Here is a 23755-nt window from a genome sequence, read left to right on the forward strand (position 1 = left end):
GTTGCTGGAGCATGGAGACGCGGCACGGATGGGCAGGGAGAGGCGGTGCGCGGCTGAAGGCTCAGGAGTTTTACCAGGTCCTGGGGCCTTGTGCACGCAGCCCTGCCCTCAGCTTGATTACAAGCACGTTCCAACTTATGAGTAAAAACATTTATTCAATCCTTGTAAGACAAGTAGGAGAGATCACCAGGGCCAAGTTCATCGATGGCGCCCGTCGGCCCCTCCCTGCGTCCACTCCACGGGCACCAGCTCCCCGCAGATCAGAAGTTGATGTGGTTTCGGATGTCGTTAATCTGCTTCACCATCTCTCTTATGTGCTCACCCCTGTAAGGCCACAGAGTCCCTCACTCGGGAACGCAGACCACGGATGAGCCCTTTCACTGACGCCCAAGGACCTCCACGTGTCTCAAACGCTCCAAGGTGGCGCCCCTGCTGGAGGCTGTGCACGTGCTGCCCAGGAACCCCTCCACCCCGCCACCCTGTCCCGCGTCGGCTCCTCCCGCTGTTCTCTGCCCTGATCCCTGCTTGAGGTGGCCCCACCCCAGGGCTCTGGGACCCGTGGACGGTGACCCTTACTCCTCCTTCAGGACGGACTGGATGCACTTGCGCTGGTAGGCGCTCAGGGTGATGGCGGGTTTCTGAGGGCTCAGCACCTTCTGCATCTTGCGCTGCTGGTAATCCTTCTTCATGGTGACCTCGGGTGTCAGAACACACGCGCAGGGCTGCAGTGTGCTGCGCAGAGCCCTGCACCCCCGGACACCGCATGCCCCACACCCTGAGGCACCGCATGCTCCACCCCGGCACCTGGCCTACCTGCTTGATGGCATTGCCCAGGTGGCGCAGCTGCTCGGGGATCAGCTGCAGCTCCTTCTTCATGTCCCGCTCACTGTCAGAAAGAACTGGGAGCTGCGTGTGGAAGCGGTGCAGCACGGCCTTCATCCTGTGGCGGGAAGGGGGCGTCTCAGCCCAGGGTCCGTGGGGCAGCCCCACCGAGGCCTGTGTGCCTCACCGCCCTGCTCCTACCTGTTCATGAGATCCTCCTGTTTTTCCTTGGCTTCCTCGTATTTGTCAGCCAAGCGCTCCGCCATTTCCCGGAGACTTTTCCTGGTGGTAAAAAGCAAGGGGCTCTCGGGGTCCACCCGACAGCGAGGCCCAGGCGACCCCTGTTCCCCCCTCGCCCCAGCTCTCACCTCTCCTCTCGGCAGTAACTGAGGTCTTCCAGTTGTTTCTTCTTCTGGTCACAGAGTAACTTGACCCTTGGGAACAGAGAGCATTCAGCCGCCGCCAGCCCTGCCAGTGTGCATCGCCGCCACTGCCCCCACCGCCGCCGTCCTACCTGCGCTGGATCTCCTCCTTGGCCAGGTCCTGCTTGAGGATATACTGCTCCCGGAACACCTGCGTGGCTCTGCTGATGAGTTGCAGGCACTCCTCGGGGGGCGGGGCCATGTCTCTGTCCGCGGATCTGCAAGGACGGTGTCAAGTCCCAGTACTCCTCCCCGCCATCACACCATCCTGCGGCCCCTCTCCCCCGGGGCGGGGTTTATGGAAACTGAGGGAACCCGTTAAAACCCGGATGCCCCCAACCTCGTACTTCAGGAAGGCTGGGTTCACGACGCTGCGTTGTAAAATGCTCCTGATGTGCTTTTCGAAGGAATCTGCGGTTTCGGCTAGAATGCGGAGGGGAGACTCCGCCGCTGCCGCGTCTTCCCGGGTACAGAGCAGGGGCGGGGACACCGGGTGGACTGTGCTTCTGCAAAACAGACGTCACTCAAACCCCGTTAGGGGGTCGGGCCGAGCGCGCTGCGATGCCCCGTCCACGCAGAGCCATGAAAACACATGGAAGCATCAGGTGTGCCCCACGCAGGACAAGACCACACACACTCTTCCGCGGGAAAGCCACCCCTGTTCTACTGATGCTGCTGTTTGTCGACACATCTTGGACGTGGTCTTTTCCAAAAAGAACCCGAATCGACAAAGGCAGCGCAGCCATTTGCAGCACAAGCCCCCACGTCTCCCAGGAGCTCGCGGCGGCAGCGGCGTGGGGCGTGGGGGCCAGGAGCGTGGGGGCCAGGAGGGGACTCACAGTAAGGGCCTGATGAGGCACTCGTAGGTGCTGGTGATGCACACCATCGTGGGCCCCAGGATGTCAGGCACAATCCAGAAGCCGCGGATGGGCGCCGGCTGCCTGCAACGACACGACCGCAGGGCTGATGCTGCCTGGGGACGCTCCCTGCAGGAGCGCAGGGGTCACACTGGGTGTCCAGGTCTCCCAGCAGCATCAAGGTGGGAGCCACAAAGGGCACAGCCCTGTCTCCCGGGAACCAGCAGCTGCTCCACGTCAGGTCCAGGCGGCCACCAGGGCTCAGGAATGCACAAAACACCCGAGGGTCCCCGGGCTTTGCTGAGGTGTTGGTTCCGCCCCACGAGGAGACCGTGCACCGACAGCTTGCCGCTGCCCCACGGCCCCCCTAGCTCCCCCCTTCTTCCTGCTCCTCTCCCCCACCCTTCCAGCTGCCACCACACTCCTGGGGGGGAGCTGCGGCGAGGGGAGCCTGGGGGCAGGAAAACCTCCTGTTCTCAGCATGAAATCTGCACACGGAGGGGCACACACTCCATGACCCACCAGGCTCCTCCAGGGTGACCTCCCTGCTCACCCGCTCCCCACCCCTACTCCCACCCCCACCCCAACCCTGGGGCAGCTGCAGTCCTTGGGTGGCGATCCGTGCCCTCACTCCTAGGAGACACATGTAACTTTACCTGTTTGAGAAACGTATCCAAATAGGATTTGTTACCTATTATTCCCATTCCTCCCCGCCCCGGAACCAGACTCTACCCTGACTCTTCGGGCTCTGAGGCCGGTCCAGCCTCTGAAACACCCGCCCCCAGGGGTCGTGCTCCCCGTCCTGCACTGCTCCCCAAAGGGCTGCTCCAGACCCCACCTGTCCCCATCCTGCGCCCTCCCCACATGCGCTCCCTGTAGTCCTGGCTCCCACTCCCACACCCACACCCACAGGCCGGAGTCTGCCCTTGCCCCTGGGCCCATTTGTCCGAAGGGTGTCACAGTCAGGCAGTCACCCCGCCTACAAAGCTGGCAGTCATTCTAGATGTTTCCCTTTAGTCACTGAATGTGCACCAACTGTTAGTCTCCATCAGAAACATGGACAACCCAGGAACCCCATGTGACCCAGAGCAGGAGAGCCTTCCATCAGACGGGACTCAGGGGAGCCCTAGCGCAAACTCAGAGTCACCAAAAAGACCGGGAGCTGGCAGGGTGACGGTGAGGCAGGGGTGCAGGACCTGAGACCTCACCTGCAGGGCAGCGGCTTGGTGCAGAGGATGTGCTCCACGAAGCACTTCTGCTCGGCAGCGAGCTCCTGCAGACTGTCCTTATCTTCCTCGTCTGTAGGGAAAGGGGCAGGGGCGCAGGTGAGTGCGCAGACGACAGTCCCCGTCCAGTCCCCTGCAGCTGGCCTGGCCAGGCGTGTGACACTCCGGCCTCCCTGCCCCGCTCAGCATCCAATAACGGGGCTCCCCCGTGCAGGATACAGTCCCAGCCCGGCTCCTGGCCAGCCTCATGCCCGCACACACCTGGCGGTGTTGGGCCAGCTCCTGAAATGTGACTCTGGGTACACACAACCCAGCCTCAGGGTGTGTGGTGCAAGGCGCTTACTGGATCACGGGACTTGATGGCACCGCCGCCACAGAAACCTCAGGCTTTTTATTTGGGGCGCCCAGGGGCTCAGGGGTTGAGTGTCTGCCTTCGGCTCAGGTCATGATCCCGGGGGCTCTACCCGCAGTTGGGCTCCCTGCTCCATAGGGGTCTGCTTCTCCCTCTCCTTCAGCCACTCTGCCCCTCGTCCTCTCTCTGGCTCGCTCTGTTCACTCTCTCAATTACATTAAAAATCTTTAAAACAAAGTCTTTCCATTACCCACAGGAAAGCCCCACGCCCATGAGCAATCACCTGAGCTCCACCAGTGGCCCGGCCCTGGCCCCTGGCCCATCCCCAACCCCCCAGCTCCCTCCTGGGCAGCTCAGGTCTGCAGTCACCCGACAGGGAGTGGGGACAGGGAGTGGTGACAGGGAGCTGTGGGGTGAGCCTCCCGTGCTGCAGCCTGAGCCCCACATTGTCCCTTTCCACTGCTGGAGGTGACACGGTCAGATGGATGACTGCCTGATTACGGGGGACGGAGCCCGGCTGCTTGGCACCTGCTCATGGGTCTCGTAACCCGACGTGGGTCACCTGAGGGCCGGGCCTCAGCATGGCGCTGCTTTCCATGTCTGCGAGCCCTGTCCTGATGACACCGTCCTGTCGGTTCTCGTTTCTTCCACGTAAACAGGCACGTATTGGGCAGTTCTGTGATGTCTCCCTTCCGTGACTGATGACACGGAACATGCTGGCATGTGCTTACTAGCTGTTTGAACCTCCTCAAAGAAACAATGTCTACTCAAATCTTTGTCCAGTTTTTAAACGGGGTTCTGTGTTCACATATCTGAGTTCTGCAGGTGCCCTCCGTGCTCTAGCTCTAAGTCCACTGTCAGGTACAAGATTTACAGATGTCGATTGCCATCCTGTGGATTCCTTTCACTTTCCCAGCACCGTCCTCCTCAGAGACGTCCGTGGGGTCTCTGACTTGTTCTGCATCGTCCTCATGTTATGTGTGAGGACAGAGTTCAAGTTCACCAGCTGGCAAGCATGTCCCAGCCTCGCAGGCTCTAACCACTGTGCTTCCCCCGCTCCCCTATGCTGGCGCCTTGGGCAAACCACCGACCCTCGACCCCACTCCATTGACCTGCACGGATCTCCTGCGTCCGCATCACACTGTCTGGGTGATGGACCTTTCCTAAGAAGTTGGGAAATCAGCAAGTGGGGCCGTCCCACATTGTTTTTGTTCCTCAAGGCTGTTCCGGGTGCCCCCGGGCCTTAGAATTCCAAATGAATTTGAGAATCAGTGTGCCAATTTCTGCAGATTCTCACAAGGGTGGCACGGGACCTGCACGTCAACTCGGCGAGTGCTGCCGTTTAACAATATTAAGTTACCGGATCCAGACTGTGGCACGTGTTTTATTTATTTAGGCCTCATTTCTTTCAGTAACATTTTACAGCTTCAAGTGTACATTTTACACTTTTGTCAAACTTATTCTTAAGCAGTTGGTCTGAAACTACTATAAGTGGGATTGTTTTCTTTTTTCCTTTTGGATTACTCGTTACTAGTGAGAGAGCAGAACTGATCCTGTACACTGCTCTCATGTCCAGCGATGTCGCTACATTCATTAGCAAAAACACTCCTGTAACGGGTCCCCTAGGATTTACTACCTAAACATCATGCTGTCAGGAAAGAGAGTTTTAGTTCTTTTCTAATCTTGATGCCTTTTATCTCATTTTCTGGGCTCCTCCCCTGTGTCCTCCATGACAATGCTGAACACAGGAGGCAAGAGCAGATGTCCCTGTGCTCAGATCTTCAGGGGAAGGTGTGGAAGGCAGAACCTGTGAATGAACTGGACATCCTGCTGAGACTTCCAGGCAAAGCAATGGTTCTGTGGCCGGGTGTCCTCTCCCTGATTACAGCCAAAAATGTAAGGAAAAAAGGAAAAAAAGGAAAAAAAATGTAACTGGATTTTTACAAAAATCGTAAGGATGATTTTGGAAATTGTCAACCCATCTGGATGGCAAAAGATGCTTAAAATGAAGATATTCGCTGTCAGGAAAATCAGATTTTAGAGGAAGAAGCCACCAGTGTGGCCGTTTAGCCTGTTGGTAACACCTCAGGAAGGTCCGAAGACACAGTCACACAAAGGCTCTCTAAAGAGATGAGAGTGTGAACTGGGTCCCCCGTCACCTGAGCAGAACCTCAAACAGGGAGGGGACGCCCAGGAAGGATCTGTGGGTGAACCTGCTTGGAATACACGGGAGATCCAAATGGTTCCGGAGAAGCCTATTGCCCCAGACACCACAGCCTTGGGCTGAAAGGGTCAGAGGAATAAGAAAAAGCTGTTCTGCCCCCAAATCCAACAGGTAGAAAAGTGGGTGGTAAAATCACGGAGCTGCACACACCTGCTACCTTCCTGGAAAACACAAACATTTATTCAGGAGGTGGCACAGCCCAGATGATCATCCCCAAGCCTCGAGACCCAGCAGAGTCTGACCTATGAACTCACCTAGGACCTGTGGTTTTGTCCACTTTTTCTCCTTTTGACTGAAGTCTATGAGATCCCCATGCCAGTCCTCAGCGCTGCGTTCTGGGAACAGGGAGTGTGTTTCCTGGTTTCATGAGTCCAGAGAGGAGGCTGCCCTGCGTGGACTCTGCTCAGCCTTGCCCTCTCTAACGTGGAGGATTTAGGATGACATGGAGGTGAGGGCCTGACTCCCTGCTGCTGCGACGATGCTCCGGCCCATGGGTCAGAGGCAAGTCTTTGGAGGCCGCGGTGCCAGAATCCATGCTTATGCAAAGCTCCAAGACAGGAAAGGGGACACAGAATCAGAGCTGCTCCTCACAGGGCCGACATGGGTAGTCTGCGCTGTCTGGGGGCCTGAGGCTCCAACCACCTTTCTCCAGCCTGGAGGAGAGGAGCAGCTGGTGATGCCAGGTGAGGGCCCTGCTTGCCCCCAGCCGCTGGCTTTGCCAGGGGCAGGGCTATAACAGGGCAGGCGGGGGAGCTGAAGTCTCCGGAAAGGGCCCACTGTGCCCGAGGTGGGCAGCATTCCAGGATTTGCTGCAGCAGCGGGGAGCTACGGAGACACCGGGTCTCCCTGAGTATGGCTCCCCAAAGATGCCTTTCTTCAGGATGAGGAAATTAGTTTTTATTATCAGTTTGAATATTTTTAGCAGGCAAGGTCGCATTTTCTTAGATGCCTCCTCCGTGTCTACTGAGGTGACCCCACGGCCAGAAGCCTTCCTTCCAGGCGTGTGCGCCTATGCAGCGGCCTCGCATTCCTGGGTACATCCTTCCTGGCCAAGCGCTCCCCCCGTTCCTAGTGGCTGGATGGGGTCACTGGTTTCTGCCGAGGACTCCGTGCATCTGTGCTCATAGGAGGCACATGTCCTCACCTAGTCCTGGCGCCAGGGTCACAACCACCTCCCGGAGGAGCTGGGAAGTGCTTTCTCCTGTTTTTTGGAAGAGCTTGTGAAGAACTGGTATTCGTTAATTGCACAACTACCTCATCCTGAGCTTTTCTTTTCGGGTCATTTATCATCACTATTTCGATGTGTTTTTTTTTTTTTTTAAAGACTTTATTTATTCATGAAAGAGAGGCAGAGACACAGGCAGAGGGAGAAGCAGGCTCCATGCAGGGAGCCCAACACGGGACTTGATCCCAGGTCTCCAGGATCAGGCCCTGGGCCGAAGGTGGCACTAAATCGCTAAGCCACCCGGGCTGCCCATCATCACTATTTCGATCTCTCCACTGGTTATAGGGCTAGTCCGATACAGCTTCCTCCTCAATCAGCATAGGGAATTTGCGTCTCTAGGAGTCTGTCCCCATCATCCTGGTGCTAGGTGGTCACGGACACCTCGGTCCTGAGTCCCACTCCGGGGAGGGCGGCGGCGGTGCTTCCTCTGCCAGCCTCAACAGGAGGCGGCTGAGTCGTCTCTTTCAGTTCTTGGTCAGTCTGGCCTAAGGTCTTTCAATTTTCTCAATTTTTTCAAAGAACCATCTTTTGATTTCATTGGTTTTTCTCTATTATTTTTGTTCCAAACTTTTATTTGACAGGGAGAAAGAGAGACTATGTGTGCATGTGCTGGGGGGACAGGGTGGGGCAGAGAAAGAATCTTGAGCAGAACTCACGCCCAGCACAGAGCCTGACCCAGGGCTCAATCCCACGACCCTGAGATCACAACCTGGGCTGAAATAAGAATCTGACGCTTAACGGACTGAGCCAGCCTGGTTCCCCAATTCCAAACTACATTTTGGGAGAATCGGTGAAACATATGGAAAAGCTCAACTCACCTGACCCAAGGAACTTGTGAAGTTTATGAATCCAAGTAAGCCCGACACTGTGTACACCAGCTTCATGAGTACAGTGGTATCTTGAAGGACACTTGGGATCTGCAAACGGAATCACGCACAATACCCAGGTCACAGTCAGAAGACGGACATCTGCCCCAGCAGCCCACAAACATCTGCGACAGAAGCAATAGAAGGTCTATGGGACCTTCGTGCTGTGGGCCTGTGTCGGGGGTTTTGAAACTTTAAAATCTGAATTTGATTTTCAAATCTATTGTAACTATTTTTAAAAGTAATAAACAAAACTCAAACGTTACTTCCCAACGGTAAGAGAAGAGTTCACCAAGACAGAAATACTTGTGCCTTTCTGTCCATCTCGGTGCATTTATTTACAGTTCTTCAAAATAAAACAGTGCCTAAGAAAGGTTCCAGCTCTGGAGACACATAGATGCACACACATCCCTCCTGAGAGCCTGCTCAAGTAAGTCAAAGGTCCTGAGGACAAGCACTGAGCGGACAGTCCCGTCGCTGCATCTGGGCACAGGTGGAACTTTACCTTTAGTTTTAGATTTGAATTATTTTTTTTCCTCTTAAGTAAGCTTTACTCCCAGCGTGGGGCCTGACCTCACAACCCTGAGGTTGAGTCGTATCTCCTTCAAATGAGCCAGCTGGGCGCCCCAAGTAAATGCTGGTGGGTTTTTAAATACAATTCTTGTTTGACAATCCTTTATGTTTACTTATCTATTTTAGAGAGCACAGGTGCACACGTGCAAGGGAAAGTTAGGGGGTGGGAGGAGGGAGAGAATCCCAAGCTGACCCCCTGCCAAGCAGGGAGCCTGACGCAGGGCTCAATCCCAGGACCCAGAGATCATGACCTGAGCTGAAACCAAGAGTCAGATGTTCAATTGACTGAGCCACCCCAGCATCCAGAGGATCCTCTATCTTTATACTCAGAAATATGAGGAACCGTTAAATAATTTCAGTGAAAACTTCTTCCGAGATCTAGCACCAGTAAGACTCCCTGGGACTGAATATTCACTGCTATGATTCAGTAGTTTCAATACACCACACAACTAAACAGATACAGAAACAATTTACATGCTAAAGCTGACTTAAGATGCAACCCTCAGGGAGCCCAGCTGACTCCAAGGGAGCAGCATACTGGGGTTGTGAGTTCGAGCCCCCTGTTGGGTGCAGAGATGACTTCAAAATAAAATCTTAAAAAATTTTTTGGGAGGCACTTGGGTGGCTCCACGGTTGAGCCAGGTGGCCCAGGTTGTGACCCTGGGGTCCTAGGATCGAGTCCTGCATCAGGCTCCCCGCAGGGAGTCAGCTTCTCCCTCTGCCTGTGTCTCTGCCTCTCTCATGAAGAAATAAAATCTTGGGGGAAAAAAAAAGATTTCCCAAAGACCTGTTCTCTTTCTCAGGAGACCTTACCCTCTGGTCTCAGCGTCCTAGGCTGTAAAGTTCTGACACTTACACTCAGACTCCCTCTTGACTCCAGACGTGCCCCGCGAGCACCGCTGTCATGCTCCCTGCATAAGAGCCCTCCTCCTAAGATGCACGCTCTGCAGAGCTGAGCCAGATCCTCCTCCTGCAGGCTGGCCCAGGTGCGGCGAGTAGAGGCCAGGCAGCCACAGAATGAGTGCCTGTCTCGGCACCGGGCCCAGGAAACCGAGAGGAAACGGCAAGAAGCGGTGCAAGGGCAGTGGGATCGAGGGGCTCTATGTCAGAGGGACTGCAGAGATCATTTCATGTCATCCCGGCCATTTCCACAGGTTGACCCCACACTGACTGATGTCAGAACCATACCCCCAGTTCAGGGGGCGGTAGACCCCCTGCACTGAGCCCCTCGGTGTCCCAATGGCACAGGCTACCAGGGGCTCGGCATTCTACCCAAAAGCTCCCCAGACGAACACAGAAGGTGCTGGAAAGACCCAGTTCCAACCCAAGTAAGTTAAAAGAAAAAAAAGATTAAAATGACAGCATTCAAACCCAGTCTGGGAGTAATAAGAGACTATGATGTTTCTAAAGTGAAGAAAAAGGCTTTAAAGTGATTATCTTGAAGCGTATTATCATTTGATTTTCAAAGTTCCTTTTAAAGTTTGTTACAGTTCGTGTACATTTAGGTACTTGGGTCATGAAATTGGCTCAGGACTGGACCGGGAACATTCCCTGTTCTCCATGGGGGCGGATCTGGCCACAGAGCCTGGAACCGCAGGGCAAAGTGCCGGGAAGGGCATGTGACCACGTCAGCGCAGGAACGTTACCTCTGTGAAGTTTGATTGGACAAGAGAAGTCAGAGTCACAGGGCTCGTCGTCTCCGGCCGCCAGAGTCAGGGCGAGCTCCAGCTCCACGCACTCGAACACGTACAGGGAAGGGATGATGTCAGCCCTGGAGTCCCAGGACTTCTCTGACTGTGGAAGGAGCACGGCCACCTCAGCCCTCACACCCCCAGCCCAGCCTACCCATTCTTGGTGTTCCTGGAGGAGGGGCGAGGCCTCCCTTCCTCCTGGCACGTCAGTGGCTCACCAGAGCCAACTCCATGACTGCAGGGCCCCTCTGTGTCCCCAGGATCCCTGGGGGCTTCACGGCTAGGAGCCAGGCTCACCACTTGGTCGTCCTCTTCCTCCCCCTCCAGCACGACGCAGTGATACAGCATTCCCGACTCAGTGGCGATCACCAAGATGTTGGGGACGCAAGGCAGGCAGAGGATGGCGCACGCGTCATAGCCATAGTTGTCCTCAGCTGCAGGGTGCATGGGCAACGGGCCCAGCAGCTTTCCGACTGTCCCTGGGCTGAGGGAGACAGGGACACTGTGGTGGGCACAGCTGGAGGAGAGCAGGCCATCGCCCCAGCCTGCGCGCGTTCTGTGGGTGACCCGCCTCGACCGTGATCCCAAAGCCTGATGCCCTGACGTCTGCGCACCTTCCCGCTCAGCTCTCCCCTCCAGTGCTTCTCAATTGCACGTATCCTCGAAGGGACGCGGACAACATCTAACAACATTCTTGATTGTTGTGATGGTGATGGGAGGATGCTTACTAGTGCTCACTAGTGCGCAGGGCCTGAACTCTCCCCACAGCACAGCCCCCAACCCGGACTCCTCAGCTCAAAACCTCACTAGCCTGGAGGCTGAGATACCAGTTTGTCCGTCATCACTGCCAAAGCTATCTGCCAACTAGGTCCCAGCGGGCCCCATGCAGCTACACCCACAGCCGCGTAGCGGCCCTGCCGCTGCCTGTCCCTTGGGGTAGTGGCAACTCTTCCCACCCCGCAACCCCCGCGGCTCTGGCTCCCCGAGCACACCTCTCTTGCCTTCTGTCTCAGGAGTCCGGTGCGCCCCAGGATCCTGTCGCAGGCCCCATCCCCCCCACCACTGCATGCGGATAGAACACGCTGGACTAGGCCCGCTTCAACCACTGCCCAGACTCTGTGTTTTCTTGGGAAACGTAGCATTTGTTTGGGGCTTCAGACCCAATGTTTAGTGGGCAAACACTGAGTGCTGGGTGACCCCCAAGGGACAGAGATTCAGCTGGGAAAGCAGGTGTGTGCTGAACACGATAACGCAGGGCTTTACAACACACAAAGGAACACTCACAGGCACAAAGTGAGGCAAGGGGGCGCCTGGGGCACAGTCAGCTCAGGGTCCGACTCTTGGTTTCAGTTCAGGTCATGATCTGAGGGTTGTGAGATTGAGCCCCACATCGGGCTCCATGCTCAGCACAGTCAGAGACTTTCCCTCTCCCCCTCCTGCTCATGTGCCCTCTCTAAAATAAATAAATCTTAAAAGAAAGTGAGCTAAGAAAGGTACCAAAAATAAGTAAGATCAATGGGAAAGGGTACATTCTGGGAGGAGGTTCTCAATGCTGCAAGCTCTAAAAAAAGTTCTGGAAGCATGAAGATAGGGACCAACAGGAAGGAAACCCAGCTCTGTCAATGGGAGGCAATGCACACAGTCCAGGAGTCCAGGACTGGCAGTGGGAGCGGCCATCTCAGGAGCCACAGTCAGGTGCTCAGACTCCCCCCCCCCCCCCCCCGCTGGGTGACCGTGTCATCAGGATGAGTGTGACAGAGCAAGGGCAGCCAAGGAGGGGGACGACAGGGGGCCAGGGCCGCTGGTGGAGAGAGGCAGGGTCTAGGCAGAAGATGACAAGGGTGTGAAGCAAGGATAAGGGGCCGGGGAATGAGGGGGCTTGCATTCAAGGAATTTTCAGGCTAAGACCCATAAATCTGGGATAGGGCTGGATGTAAGAGAATGCAGATGATGAGTTTCAGGTTCTGGGCTAAGGCGACAGGGCAAGGAGAGGCTGACAGTGTCAGCATGGACACACACCGCCCCCAGGGGGGTCATGTGTGGACAGTGAGAACACCTGGGCCAAGGAGAGTCCAACAGGAGAGGTCCTCACAACCCTGCACACCCTCCAGTCCCTCTGGAGCCACTTCCTCCCTGGATGCAGCCGCGGGTCCTTGGGTCCAAGCTTCCATGTTCCCAGCCAGGCCAGCGTTCCGCCACCCGCTCCCCCCTGCCCGTCCCTCCCACCCTGCTGCCCTCGCCCCCCTGCTGCCCCCACCCACTGCAAGACTGCGGAGGGGGACAGGAGCCACAGGCCGGCCCAAGTTACCACCCATCCACATGGCTCGGGAGTGAACGGCAGTGTTCAGCCTTGGTCTGGTCAAACCTGCCCTGATTCTTACCCTCCCACCTCTCACCGCAACAGGTGAGCTTCCTGGTCCTCACTTCACCGTCCACCTCCACCCCGGGCCCGCATGCCCCCTCCTGCCCCACACTGACCCCCCGCAACCACCCTGGGTCTGTGCCGGGGTTCGGACCCCACCCTGCGGGCAGCACCTCTGCTGCCAACGGCCCCATGCGGGCAGGAGCAGCTTTCATCATTCCCCCAGCCCCGCCCTAACGCAACCCCCACCCCTGTCAGAAGCCATCACCGTGTCCTCCTGCCTGCAACTGTGGGTTTAACGCCACCAGATCTTCCCCAGAAGCGCCTTCCACCTTCATCGTCTGACGCAGTACCTGAGGCTGCTGTTCCTGCCCTGGGAGTCTCCTCACTGAGCCGACACCCCAGGACACGCCCTGGGGCTGGTGTGCTTGCCCCTCCCTGGCCCTCAACCCTGCAATCCTGTGTGAGACACAAGTCTGTCTCTCCAAAAACGCCCTGCCTTTTTTATGGGGATCTAGCTCTCCTTCCTTGGAGCTCCTATGATCTCTGTGCCACTAAATGTGTCCCTTCACGTGCACACACGTCTTTTCTACACAACTGGGACTTACAACACCAGACTACCGGTTGTGACTGTACCCTTGTGCCCCATTCACGTCAGATGCACGACAGTTCTGTGCTTCACTACGAGGAAATCATAGGTCAAATGATCGGTGCTGGGCTTCCTCCAAAATACACACACCGAGCACTGCCAGGTGGCCACATATCCGTACACCGCAACCACGGACCCCAGATCCGGACCCGTGATGTTGTGCGGCGGGCCGCCCCTCCACTCACCTGTGTGCCAGACTAAGGTACGTGAGGAAGGTCTCCCCGTTCTCATACAAGATGTACAATGGGTGCGCCACGACATCCCCTTTGCCTTTCTGCCCAAACATGCTCTTCGAGACTGCTGACAGTGGCCCAAAGTCAAATGCAACTGCTGTCTCCCCCAGCGATGCAGTATACGCCCTTCTGGAAAGACATTTAAAAATCAGCTGGTTGAAAACAAGAATGAAAACAAAAGGTCCAATAACAGGGAGTGGGGATGGAACCACACAGCGCGGCTTCAACCTTGAGCAGCTTAAATTCACACACACAGTAGTAACACAGAGATGCAAGAAAACAAAAGGGAAGGAGGGGCACCTGGGTGGCTCAGTGGTTGAGCATCTGCCTTCAGCTCAGGGTGTGACCCCAGGGTCCTGGGATCAAGTCCTGCATTGGGTTCCCCATAGGGAGCCTGCTTCTCCCTCTGCCTGTATCTCTGCCTCTCTCCCTGTGTCTCTCATGAATAAATAAATAACATCTTTGCAAAAAAAAGGGGGGAAGGAAACACGAAACCCTGTTGAGTGGAGGACATGGTCCTCGCACAAGCAGTCACTGAGCACCTGCCCTTGCTGGGCACTGCCACAGGACCTGTGAACATGGTGAGGTTCACGTGGGCCTGACCACGTGAGTGAAGGATGTGGGGAAGACAAATAAAGCATGTTTGGGAGCATGTCAAGGCACGCATGTCAACCGGGTAGCCTGGAAAGGACACTGCCACGGTGAGGTCTGAGCACAGATCCCAGGAAGACGAGAGTGTGCCCGTGCTCACGCAGGAAAGCCAACGTGCAAAGGCTCTGCGTGTGCACCCAGGCGGGTGCTGTCATAAGTTGAAGAATGAGGAGGCCGAGGTGGCCGAGCTCGAAGCCAGGGCACAGACGGTGGCAGGAGGGGCCGCCTAGGGGCGGGCAGGGCAGTCCCGGTTGGGGGGTTCTGGGGGGTGGTAGAGACTCCCAGCAATCAGTGGGGTTGGGGCAGCAGGGATACAGAACGACCTGCTTTACACCCAAAGTGGGAGGAGAGACTAGAGATCACAAAAGATCTCATTTTCTCCTCAATGTTTTTCTGCAGATATTCCTAATTTTCTGTAATAAATACATACTATCTTTTAATCAAGAAAATCAACTGATACAACAATCCGTCTTTGTATTTTGCAGTTTAGTATAACTAGTTATCCAAAAAGATTCCAGTTCAATATAAGGTTAACAATAAACACGGCTAAGATACAATGTTCTACAGCTGCTGAGAGTCAGCAAGTCCCACTGTGTCAGGAACACAGCTCAGCTTATTGATCATGTGGGAAGGTGAATCAGAATCAAAGGACTGCCTGGGTGGGTCAACAGGCAGAGGTCAGACTTCAGTGACCTAGGAGCCCCCTACATACACGCTCCTGGGCCCTATTTCGTATTCTCGAAAGGCGCAGTCATGGAACCGAGGCTCTGCTGCCCAGACACGGCTGCCACACCGGAGCAGAGGCCAGATCCGGCTGAACAAGCCGCCTGCTCCACTGCGGCCCACCCATACCCCATGTCTGTCGTGGGGACCAGGAGCTTCGCAAACATACCGCAGGGGAGGGGCCCTGACTCCAGACACACGGCTCGGCTCCTGGGCAGCTCCAGCAGTGGCCACTCCCCATGTGGGGTGCTAGGACATTGACATCCAGACACAGGCTGGACGAGGCCCATCAGGAGGCCTGAGGACGGGGCTGGAGAGTTCCAAGGGTGATTCTGTCAGTGGTAAGAGGAGCCAGGGCCTCACTGAGGAGGGTAAGAAACCATAAAGGGAGCTGGGCCCGGGAGGAGCAGCAGGGCTGTCTCTGTGCCGTGGCGGGCTCTGCAGATGGACAGCCTGGGATGTGCACGGTCTGCCCAACGCTCACCCTGAACCTCTGAAATGTCCTAACTTAGTCCCTTATCCACAGTCCCACAGGGTGTCTGTTTCATGCTACTCATTACAGTGACTTCAGCACATCGCCTGCTTTCGCTCACTGCTCACACCATGGAGAGCTTGCTGGTCGGCGATGAATAAACTAATGAGAAAAACTCTTCAGGACACAAATAACTTACCCTTTATTGAGTATCAGGCTTTCCTCTTCCGCTTCTGAAAGCACGATGACCCTGGTGGGTGTCTGAGGCTCACGCAGAGAGTAAATCCTAGCAAGCAAGAGGAGAGACCGCACTTAGGTTTCCTTCATTTTGCAACTGCCCTTCTCTCCGTGTAATCATGGCTTGAGCCACTGCCTACGGGTTTCACATCCATTTGTTTGCTGAGTAGCCCACTACATCTGTTCTCTCACAACAACCAAGCAGGGTGTCTGTGTGACATCCAGAAACACTCTCTATCGTTTCCAACGTCCTCACTGGCCTGCTGCACATTGTGCCCCCGTCTCTCCCTTCCTAGGCCCCTGGGCACCCATGTGCCATCCAGGCGCCACCCAACTGCCTGTCTCTGCCCCTGCCCACTGAACCTCATCAGAGAGGAGCACATCTCAACGCTTTATACATCCACTGGCCACAGAGAGTAGATCATTCAGCCTCTAGTCTACACATGCTGCTGTTACACAAAGACACAACATCATGTCACCCCTACTTTCCCAAACTGCAGTTTTTTGTTTTTACCAAAATCATTTAAAATAAAATTTCACGGGGATCCCTGGGTGGCGCAGTGGTTTGGCGCCTGCCTTTGGCCCAGGGCACGATCCTGGAGACCCGGGATCGAATCCCACATCAGGCTCCCAGTGCACGGAGCCTGCTTGTCCCTCTGCCTATGTCTCTGCCTCTCTCTCTCTCTCTTTCTGTGACTATCATAAATAAAAAAAAAAAAAAACAAAAAAAAAACAAATAAATAAAATTAAAAAAAATAAAAATAAAATTTCACAGTACATGTGCCTACAGTTAAACAGTTTTCAAAAGGCCAATAATATTAGCAATCCAACATCAGTTATAAAGTTATATAGTTATATAACAGTTATAAAGTCCTCATCAATCATTAATCACTTACTTTGACTACCCTCAGTTTTAAACTTTGTTCCATTACCAGTAAAATGCCATTTAATACATGTTTTTAATGAAAACGTGATCCAGGGAATCCCTGGGTGGCTCAGTGGTTTGGGGCCTGCCTTTGGCCCAGGGCGCGATCCTGGAGTCCCGGGATCGAGTCCCGCATTGGGCTCCCAGCATGGAGCCTGCTTCTCCCTTGGCCTGTGTCTCTGCCCCTCTTTCTCTCTATCATAAATAAATAAATAAATCTTTAAAAAAAAAAAGAAAGAAAGAAAACATGATCCAACTGAACACATATACACACACACTGTGGTCTTCCTGGCTGCCTGCAAGCACTACTGACTTTAAACCTCATGTAAGAACCGGACAGGATGCATTGTAATTGTCAACAGGGTCCAGAGCTTCGGAGAAGAGAAGTGACAAATACCCTATATTTATTTTTTACGTTTTTTTTTAGAGAACAGGGGGTGGAGGCGGGGCAGGGGGGGCGGGGCAGAGGGAGAGAATTTTGAGCAGACTCCACACCCAGCATCCAGACCACGGGGCTTGATCCCACAACCCTGAGATCACAACCTGATCTGAAATTAAGAGTTGGGGGCTTAACCAACTGAGCCACCCAGGGGTCCCAAATACCCCATTTTAAAAAAAGAACCTTCAACACTTGAGACCAGATACCTCTTTTCAGGTGTAAGATCTCAGCCTGTGGGGGGGCGCCTGGGGGACTTAGTGAAGCGTCTACCTTCACCTCAGGTCCAGATCCCGGGATCAAGTCCTGCATCAGGCTTCCTGCTCAGTGGGGAGTCTGCTTCTCCCTCTCCCTCCGCTCCTTCTGAGCACACATTCTCTCTCAAATAAATATAATCTTAAACCCAAAAACCTAAGACCAGGAGGGGCAGGCATCAGGAGTTCTTCCATGTACAGCATAGCCTCTGTGGCGGGAGAGCATCCCTTTCCTTCTTTGGCCCCAAGTCCAAAGCCAAATGGGTGGGGAGACACTCAAGGAGATTTAGAGGCATCCTGGCGAATGCCAGCCATAGTGCAGGAAACCAGAGGCACCCAAGGGAAGGGAGCTCTTGAGTGAACCTGATGAGCCACACCCAAGGGTTGGGAGCATGTGAATATGCTACACTGTATCTGCTTCTCATAGGAAACTTCTTTTTATTTATTTTTAAGATTTTATTTATTTATTCATGAGAGACACACAGAGAGAGAGGCAGAGACACAGGAAGAGGGAGAAACAGGCTCCATGCAGGGAGCCCGACACGGGACTTGATCCCGGGTCTCCAGGATCATGCCCTGGGCTGAAGGCAGGCGCTAAACCACTGAGCCACCCAGGATCCCTCATAGGAAACTTCTAATGGAGGTTGGCTGGAATGGTGTAAGAAAGGACCATGGAGGGCAGCCCTGGTGGTGCAGCGGTTTAGCACCGCCTGCAGCCTGGGGTGTGATCCTGGAGACCTGGGATTGAGTCCCACATCGGGCTCCCTGCATGGAGCCTGCTTCTCCCTCTGCCTCTCTGTGTCTCTCATAAATAAATAAATAATTAAAAAAAAAAAAAAAAGAAAGAAAGGACCATGGAACAGATACCCAGGTCCCCGTGACCCTCAGAGGGCAGAGGAGAGGACGCTGGAATCATCACGACTCCACAGGAAAGACCACAATGGCTGCATCGCAAGTGCGAGGATACTCCATCCCGACAAGGGCCCAGGGCTCTCAAGGTGCCGTACAGAAACAAGAGCCAGAGCAGATCGTGCCCTCTCCACTTGCATCACGCCCATCAGCGTCCGGTCTGTGTGACCAGCCGGGACTCAGAGCTGGGACGGACTGGACATCAGCGTTTTAAACTGGACACACCAAATTTTAATAACTACAAGTCAGCAGACAGCTATGAGATTATGTAAAAGGCCAGGAAGGGCAAAGTGCTCAGCAGAGGAGGAGAATCTAGTAGAGCACAGTTAAAAGCAGTGATTAGGAAAAATAAAATGATCTTTACCTCTGCCGAGTCTCCCCAATAAATGTATGGCAGATCCAGGACGATAACTAATTATATTACAGAAATCTCTGCAGATTGAGGACACTTAATCATAGAGTCCAAAACCTGTCAGATTAAACTGGCTCATTTTACAAAATTGGAAACTGAGGCCCCCTAAAGTTTAAGATCCCCAGGACAGAAGGGGCACTGGGACAAGAATTCTCACCTGAACTCCCAGTTATACTCTCACCTTCTTATGGTGCATCGCCTCCAGAAGAGCAACAGGATGAGAGGGGCTCTCTCAGGAAGGTCAGGGAAGGAGGGGTAGGAGGCCTGGCTGAGGGGATGAGCAGTAACGAAGGCATCTGAGGCCAGTCATATGGGCAGCTCTGCCTCAGTGGTTACAACAGCCCTGAGACACAGTAAGCTGACACCTGGTGACCCGTCCAGGGGTGCCCTGGGCTGGCAGCCAGCAAACAGGACCACAGACTTCCCCGCACAAAGCTACAAGAGTTAAAAACATGCTTTACCTTATTACATTGTCTGATGTTAAGAGCACAACGTGGGGATCCAGCAGCTCACTTGGGTACCAGGCCGCATGCTTCAGAGTCAGAGAAGTAGAACTGGTGAAAAATCTCTCAGCGATGGGAGTGGTACTAAAATAAAAATAACAGTTTTTCCAAAACATTTTGTAGAATGTGGATGAAAAACCTTCTAAGGGAAAATCTATTTTAACATTCTTTGCTCTTCAAATTTCTTTCTCTCAAATCTTGCTGAGAAGAGCACTCAGGGGGATCCCTGGGTGGCGCAGGGGATCCCTGGGTGGCGCAGCGGTTTGGCGCCTGCCTTTGGCCCAGGGCGCGATCCTGGAGACCCGGGATCGAATCCCACGTCGGGCTCCCGGTGCATGGAGCCTGCTTCTCCCTCTGCCTGTGTCTCTGCCTCTCTCACACTCTCTCTCTGTGTGACTATCATAAATAAATAAAAATTAAAAAAAAAAAAGAGAAGAGCACTCAGAGCATCTGTTGCATCGATATCAGTGAGGATCAAAATAAAAACATTTTCTAAGTCACAGAGTATATTATACTTTACAAGTGACTCAGATTTCCTAACTGACTTGATCCCTTTAGTGACCTGGTAAAAGAATGACAGGGTAAATATTACCCCTCTGATTGTGCAAATGAGGAAACAGATATGGGAAAGGGAACGTTGTGGAGCTAAAGGTGGTTTCAACCTTATACTCTTTCCAACAGATCTTTCAGACTCTCACTTTTCGGGATTTGTTGAAAAAGATAAAAAAAATCTAACTTAGTTAAACAGATCATCTGCCTCACAGGGTAACCACTTTTCAAAAGTTATCATATCTCTGCCCACGTGGACGAGCTGAAACTGCGGTGAGACAGCAATGGGCAGAATCACATGGGTCTATACACGGGACAGCCGAAAGCCCACGTGTAGACCAGTTGGGGACCCGTGGTATTGGAGCAGCAGCACAGAAAATGCAGCATGAGAACCATGGGTCTGGAACAACTGTCCATATGTATCACAAACTAGACCAACACTCAGTGGAAACACAACTTACCTACAGTTCACTGCTAATTTTCCACCTTCAAATTCTGAATTCTTCCCCCATCTTTTAGGTAGTTCTAACACCATGAGGCCTTTTATTCCTATAAGTGCTACATGATGCTGTGTCGGACTTAACAGGACTTGATAGATTTCAAACAGGGGCGGATTTATGCAGAGCAATCTCTGGAAATGAAAGCAAACTGGTCAAGATGGTTCATTTCAATGTAAATATACGTAGCAGGCACTTGAAGGCCCTAGCATTACAGTGCAGTTTGTACAGTAACTGAAGCAGGCCCGGCTTTACTTGCCCATCTGTGCCCGTAACTGCAAAGCAATGAAGCCTCTTGGGTAATTATGTGCTAACGCTGTGGCTATTCACCGATGGGGCATTTTTAACCACTGACTGAAATGTAACAGAAAACACATCAGATCCCCCCCCCCCTTTTTAGATTTCCCTACCTTAAAAATAAATAGTACGCATAATTTCCCTTTCCATGACTGAACTCCAGTCCGCCCCCGACAGCCTCCACACACCACCAGGCCAGCTGTTTCTCCACAAAGCCATCACACTCTGTGAGCCTGTGTCTCTCGACAGCTCTTCCTTCTCCTTTTGTGGCTGGCTGTCATGGTCCGGGAGACGGCCTAAGCAATCACCCAGATCTTCCGGCCAGGTGTGCGTGCATCTTCTCTACACTCTGGATCATTCTATCATGGTTCTTACCACCTTGCATTCTGGTCATCCCTTCAGTTGACCATCCTGCACAACTGTGATGCGTCTTCCTCTCTCACCCTCAGCATAGTATGTAGCATCCTGCTGACTCTCAATAAGTTTTAGTGAAGCGAGTAGTGAAGAACTCAGAAGTGTTCATAAATGGCAGCTGAGATGCTACATTAGAAACAGCTCAGTTGGGGATCCCTGGGTGGCTCAGCAGTTTGGCACCTGCCTTCGGCCCAGGGTGTGATCCTGGAGTCCCAGGATTGAGTTCCGCATCGGGCTCCCTGCATGGAACCTGCTTCTCCCTCTGCCTGTGTCTCTGCCTGTGTCTCTCATGAGTAAATAAATAAAATCTTGGAAAAAAAAAAAAAAGGAAAAAAGAAACAGCCCAGCAGGACAGGGAACAGCCTCAAGAGCTTCTGCGGCCAGTGAAACGCTGTTGTACCCACGTAGCTGCTCCATGGAGTGGTGGCGTTTTCAGGGGTTCTGATAAGCCGCTTTCTCAGCGTTACCAGCCCTCGGAACAACGTACTTCTCACAGGCTTGTCCTGCTTCTCTCCTGACCACCACATCACCATCTTCTGTCTTTTCCACTTTCCCCAACACACCACAAGACAGCCAACGTATCTCATCCTCACCCTCAGCCAGGATCTTTTTAGATAAGACCATTCTGAACACCCTGAGATCTCTGCTGCTTGTCACCGAGCTCTGTAAGCCTACCCTTCACCCGTTCCTTTTTTTTGTTTTTTTAAGAGTTTATTTATTCATGAGAGACACACAGAGAGGCAGAGACACAGGCAGAGGGAGAAGCAGGCTCCATGCAGGGAGCCCAATCTGGGACTCGATCCCAGGACCGCGGGATCACAACCTGAGCCAAAGACAGATGCTTAACTGTTGAGCCACTCAGGTGACTGTCCCTTCACCCATTCCAACCAAAAGGTTGTTCTCCCATAAGAGGTTCTTTTTTTCCCCTGGCTTCTCAATCCCCATCCTCTCCTGCTTTATTTACAACCCAAACAGCTGAGATCAAGTGTGGTAATTACAGGGCTTAGGTGGTTTTGTTTCTAAAGTCACTATTCTTTTGTTATTATTTAAAATTGCAACTCCTGCTAAGCACTTTCCCACCTGACAGTCCTTTAGGATTTCCTGAGAGCACCCAGTGAAGGAGGGGGAATACAAAAATAACAAAGAAAGACAGCCCCCGCCCCCCCGCCATGGTTACAGTGTAGAAAAGAAGACAAGTATGAATCAATTTAGTCTTGCCTGCTCCAAATGCTGCTAACAGGGTGTGCTGAACATGAGAATTACTCTCCTAAGCCACAGTTTGACAGAAAGTAGATTGTTGACTTGTGACCTGTTTTCAAAACTGCAGAAACACAGCTAGCAAAAGCCGATCATTTCTCATTTACAAGATTCGGCAAGTGGCTCACAACAGACGCCCTGCATTAGGATGGGGGGTGGGGGCACCTTTTTATCTTTTACTCCTTTAAAAGGCCAGAATCCATTTATTACAAGTACACATTTCCTTACAAGTACACATTTCCTTAGAACAACGTTCTGCTGCAGCAAGTCTGGAATGCTTTCTGTCTACACCGCTTTCAGATGCTAGCAGCTAATCAAAAACAAGCAAAACTGGGGGCACCTGATAAATAAAACCTATACACACACACACACACACACACACACACACACACACACAAAACACTGCCTTCAGCTCAGAGCATGATCCCGGAGTCCCGGGATCGAGTCCCACATTGGGCTCCCTGCATGGGGCCTATTTCTCTGTCTCTCTCTCTCTTTCTCTCTCTCCCCCTGTCTCTCATGAATGAATGAATGAATGAATAAATAAATAAGTAAATAAAATCTTTAAAAAACAAAAACAAACCTGGGGGCACCCGGGTGGCTCAGTGGTTGAGCATCTGCCTCTGGTTCAGGACGTAACCCGAGGTCCTGGGATTGAGCCCACATCTAGCTCCCCGCAGGGAGCCTGCTTCTCCATCTCTCTCCCTCTCTCCCTCTCTCTCTCTCTCAAATAAATAAATAAATAAATAAATAAATTCTTTAAAAAGAAAAACAAAGATTGTCTCCCAATTTTGGGAATGGGCCCATTTTCCAGAAAGGAAAAGAAAGAATTACCAGGGATTCCTGGTCCACGTCAGGCACAAAACTGGAGACTGGCCGCTTTCAGATCTCCCACCTGACTGCTGCTCACACCAACCCCAGGAGAGTCAGGACTGTCCCTGCGATCCGCGGGTTTCTCAGAACCCACCTCCTACGGTCTGTCTCCGCTCACCTGTTTTCCTTCCAAGTACCCGCACTGCTGGCTTTCCCACGGTCCCTCCCCTCCCCCGGGCCCCCCAAGAACCGCAGCACCCCGAGAGCGTGCGGGAGGCGGCAAACCTCTGACGAAGGAACGAAACCCGGGAGAGGCTGCCAAAGTGGCCATGAGGAGGACGGAAGCAAGAGGACAAGAGGCAACTTCCGCCCGAACCGGCCGCCCCAGAGGACGAGCGCTGACACCGGCGTCGCACACCTGCGGGGCACCCGTGCTGGGCACACCCGCGCCCTCCGCTGCCGGCCCCCGGTGAGGCCCTACCTGGTACTGGGACAAGGAGGGCTCGTCGCCCGCGCCGCCCAGGCCTCGCAGGCGGACCACCAGGAAGGCGCTGCCGTCGCCGTCCCACAGGAAGAGATCGCCGCCCAGGCCCAAGACAAGGTTCCTCGTCAGCGGCGGCGGCGACGAGGGCGACGGCGAAGACGCCGGCTTCTCAGCCTCGGCCGGGCCGTGGGTCTTCAGCCCCTCGCGGAGCCGCAGGAACACGACGTGGTTGGGAAGCCAGGACTGCCACGGCTCCCCATCACCCGTGGGCCCTTCGGCGGCTGCCATCTTGGCCCCACTGCGCGCGTCCCCCCAGTGACAACGCGCGCCGCGGGGCACAGCCAATCGGCGGCCGGCGGGCCGCGCTCCGGCCAATCAGCGAGCGGAACGCCCGGACGCACGCGGCCCGCGGAGGGAAGG

General features: G+C 53.8%; 1 protein-coding gene across 2 annotated transcripts; it reads right to left on the reverse strand.

Annotated features, from left to right (window-relative positions):
* Positions 1-135: 135 nt before the first annotated feature.
* NUP88 (nucleoporin 88) lies at positions 136-23652 on the reverse strand. 2 transcript variants are annotated; one of them, XM_077893102.1, is made up of 18 exons: positions 23333-23652; positions 20035-20204; positions 18983-19108; positions 15548-15634; positions 13455-13631; positions 10556-10742; positions 10214-10361; positions 7947-8045; positions 6158-6238; positions 3310-3400; positions 2084-2185; positions 1592-1750; positions 1337-1462; positions 1191-1256; positions 1024-1104; positions 814-940; positions 577-695; positions 136-324 (listed from the first exon to the last, which is right to left on the reverse strand). In XM_077893102.1, the coding sequence occupies exons 1-18, from the start codon at positions 23621-23623 to the stop codon at positions 261-263; spliced, it is 2301 nt and encodes a 766-aa protein (XP_077749228.1). In that variant the 5' UTR covers positions 23624-23652; the 3' UTR covers positions 136-260. The 2 variants fall into 2 exon arrangements, with proteins under 2 accessions (XP_077749228.1, XP_077749229.1); XM_077893103.1 differs by lacking the exon at positions 6158-6238 and having other exon boundaries at positions 23333-23651.
* Positions 23653-23755: the final 103 nt, after the last annotated feature.

Source organism: Canis aureus, chromosome 3 (genome assembly GCF_053574225.1).
Source record: "Canis aureus isolate CA01 chromosome 3, VMU_Caureus_v.1.0, whole genome shotgun sequence".
NCBI lineage: Eukaryota > Metazoa > Chordata > Mammalia > Carnivora > Canidae > Canis > Canis aureus.

Excerpts from the sequence above, each read along its gene's own strand:
- NUP88 (XM_077893102.1), bottom strand. The coding sequence starts at position 23,623 with ATGGCAGCCGCCGAAGGGCCCACGGGTGATGGGGAGCCGTGGCAGTCC. Across the intron at positions 8,046-10,213 it reads TCCAATCAAACTTCACAGAG|ATCCCAAGTGTCCTTCAAGA; the intron begins GTAACGTTCCTG and ends TTCCGTTTGCAG. Across the intron at positions 1,105-1,190 it reads AGTTACTGCCGAGAGGAGAG|GAAAAGTCTCCGGGAAATGG; the intron begins GTGAGAGCTGGG and ends TTTTACCACCAG.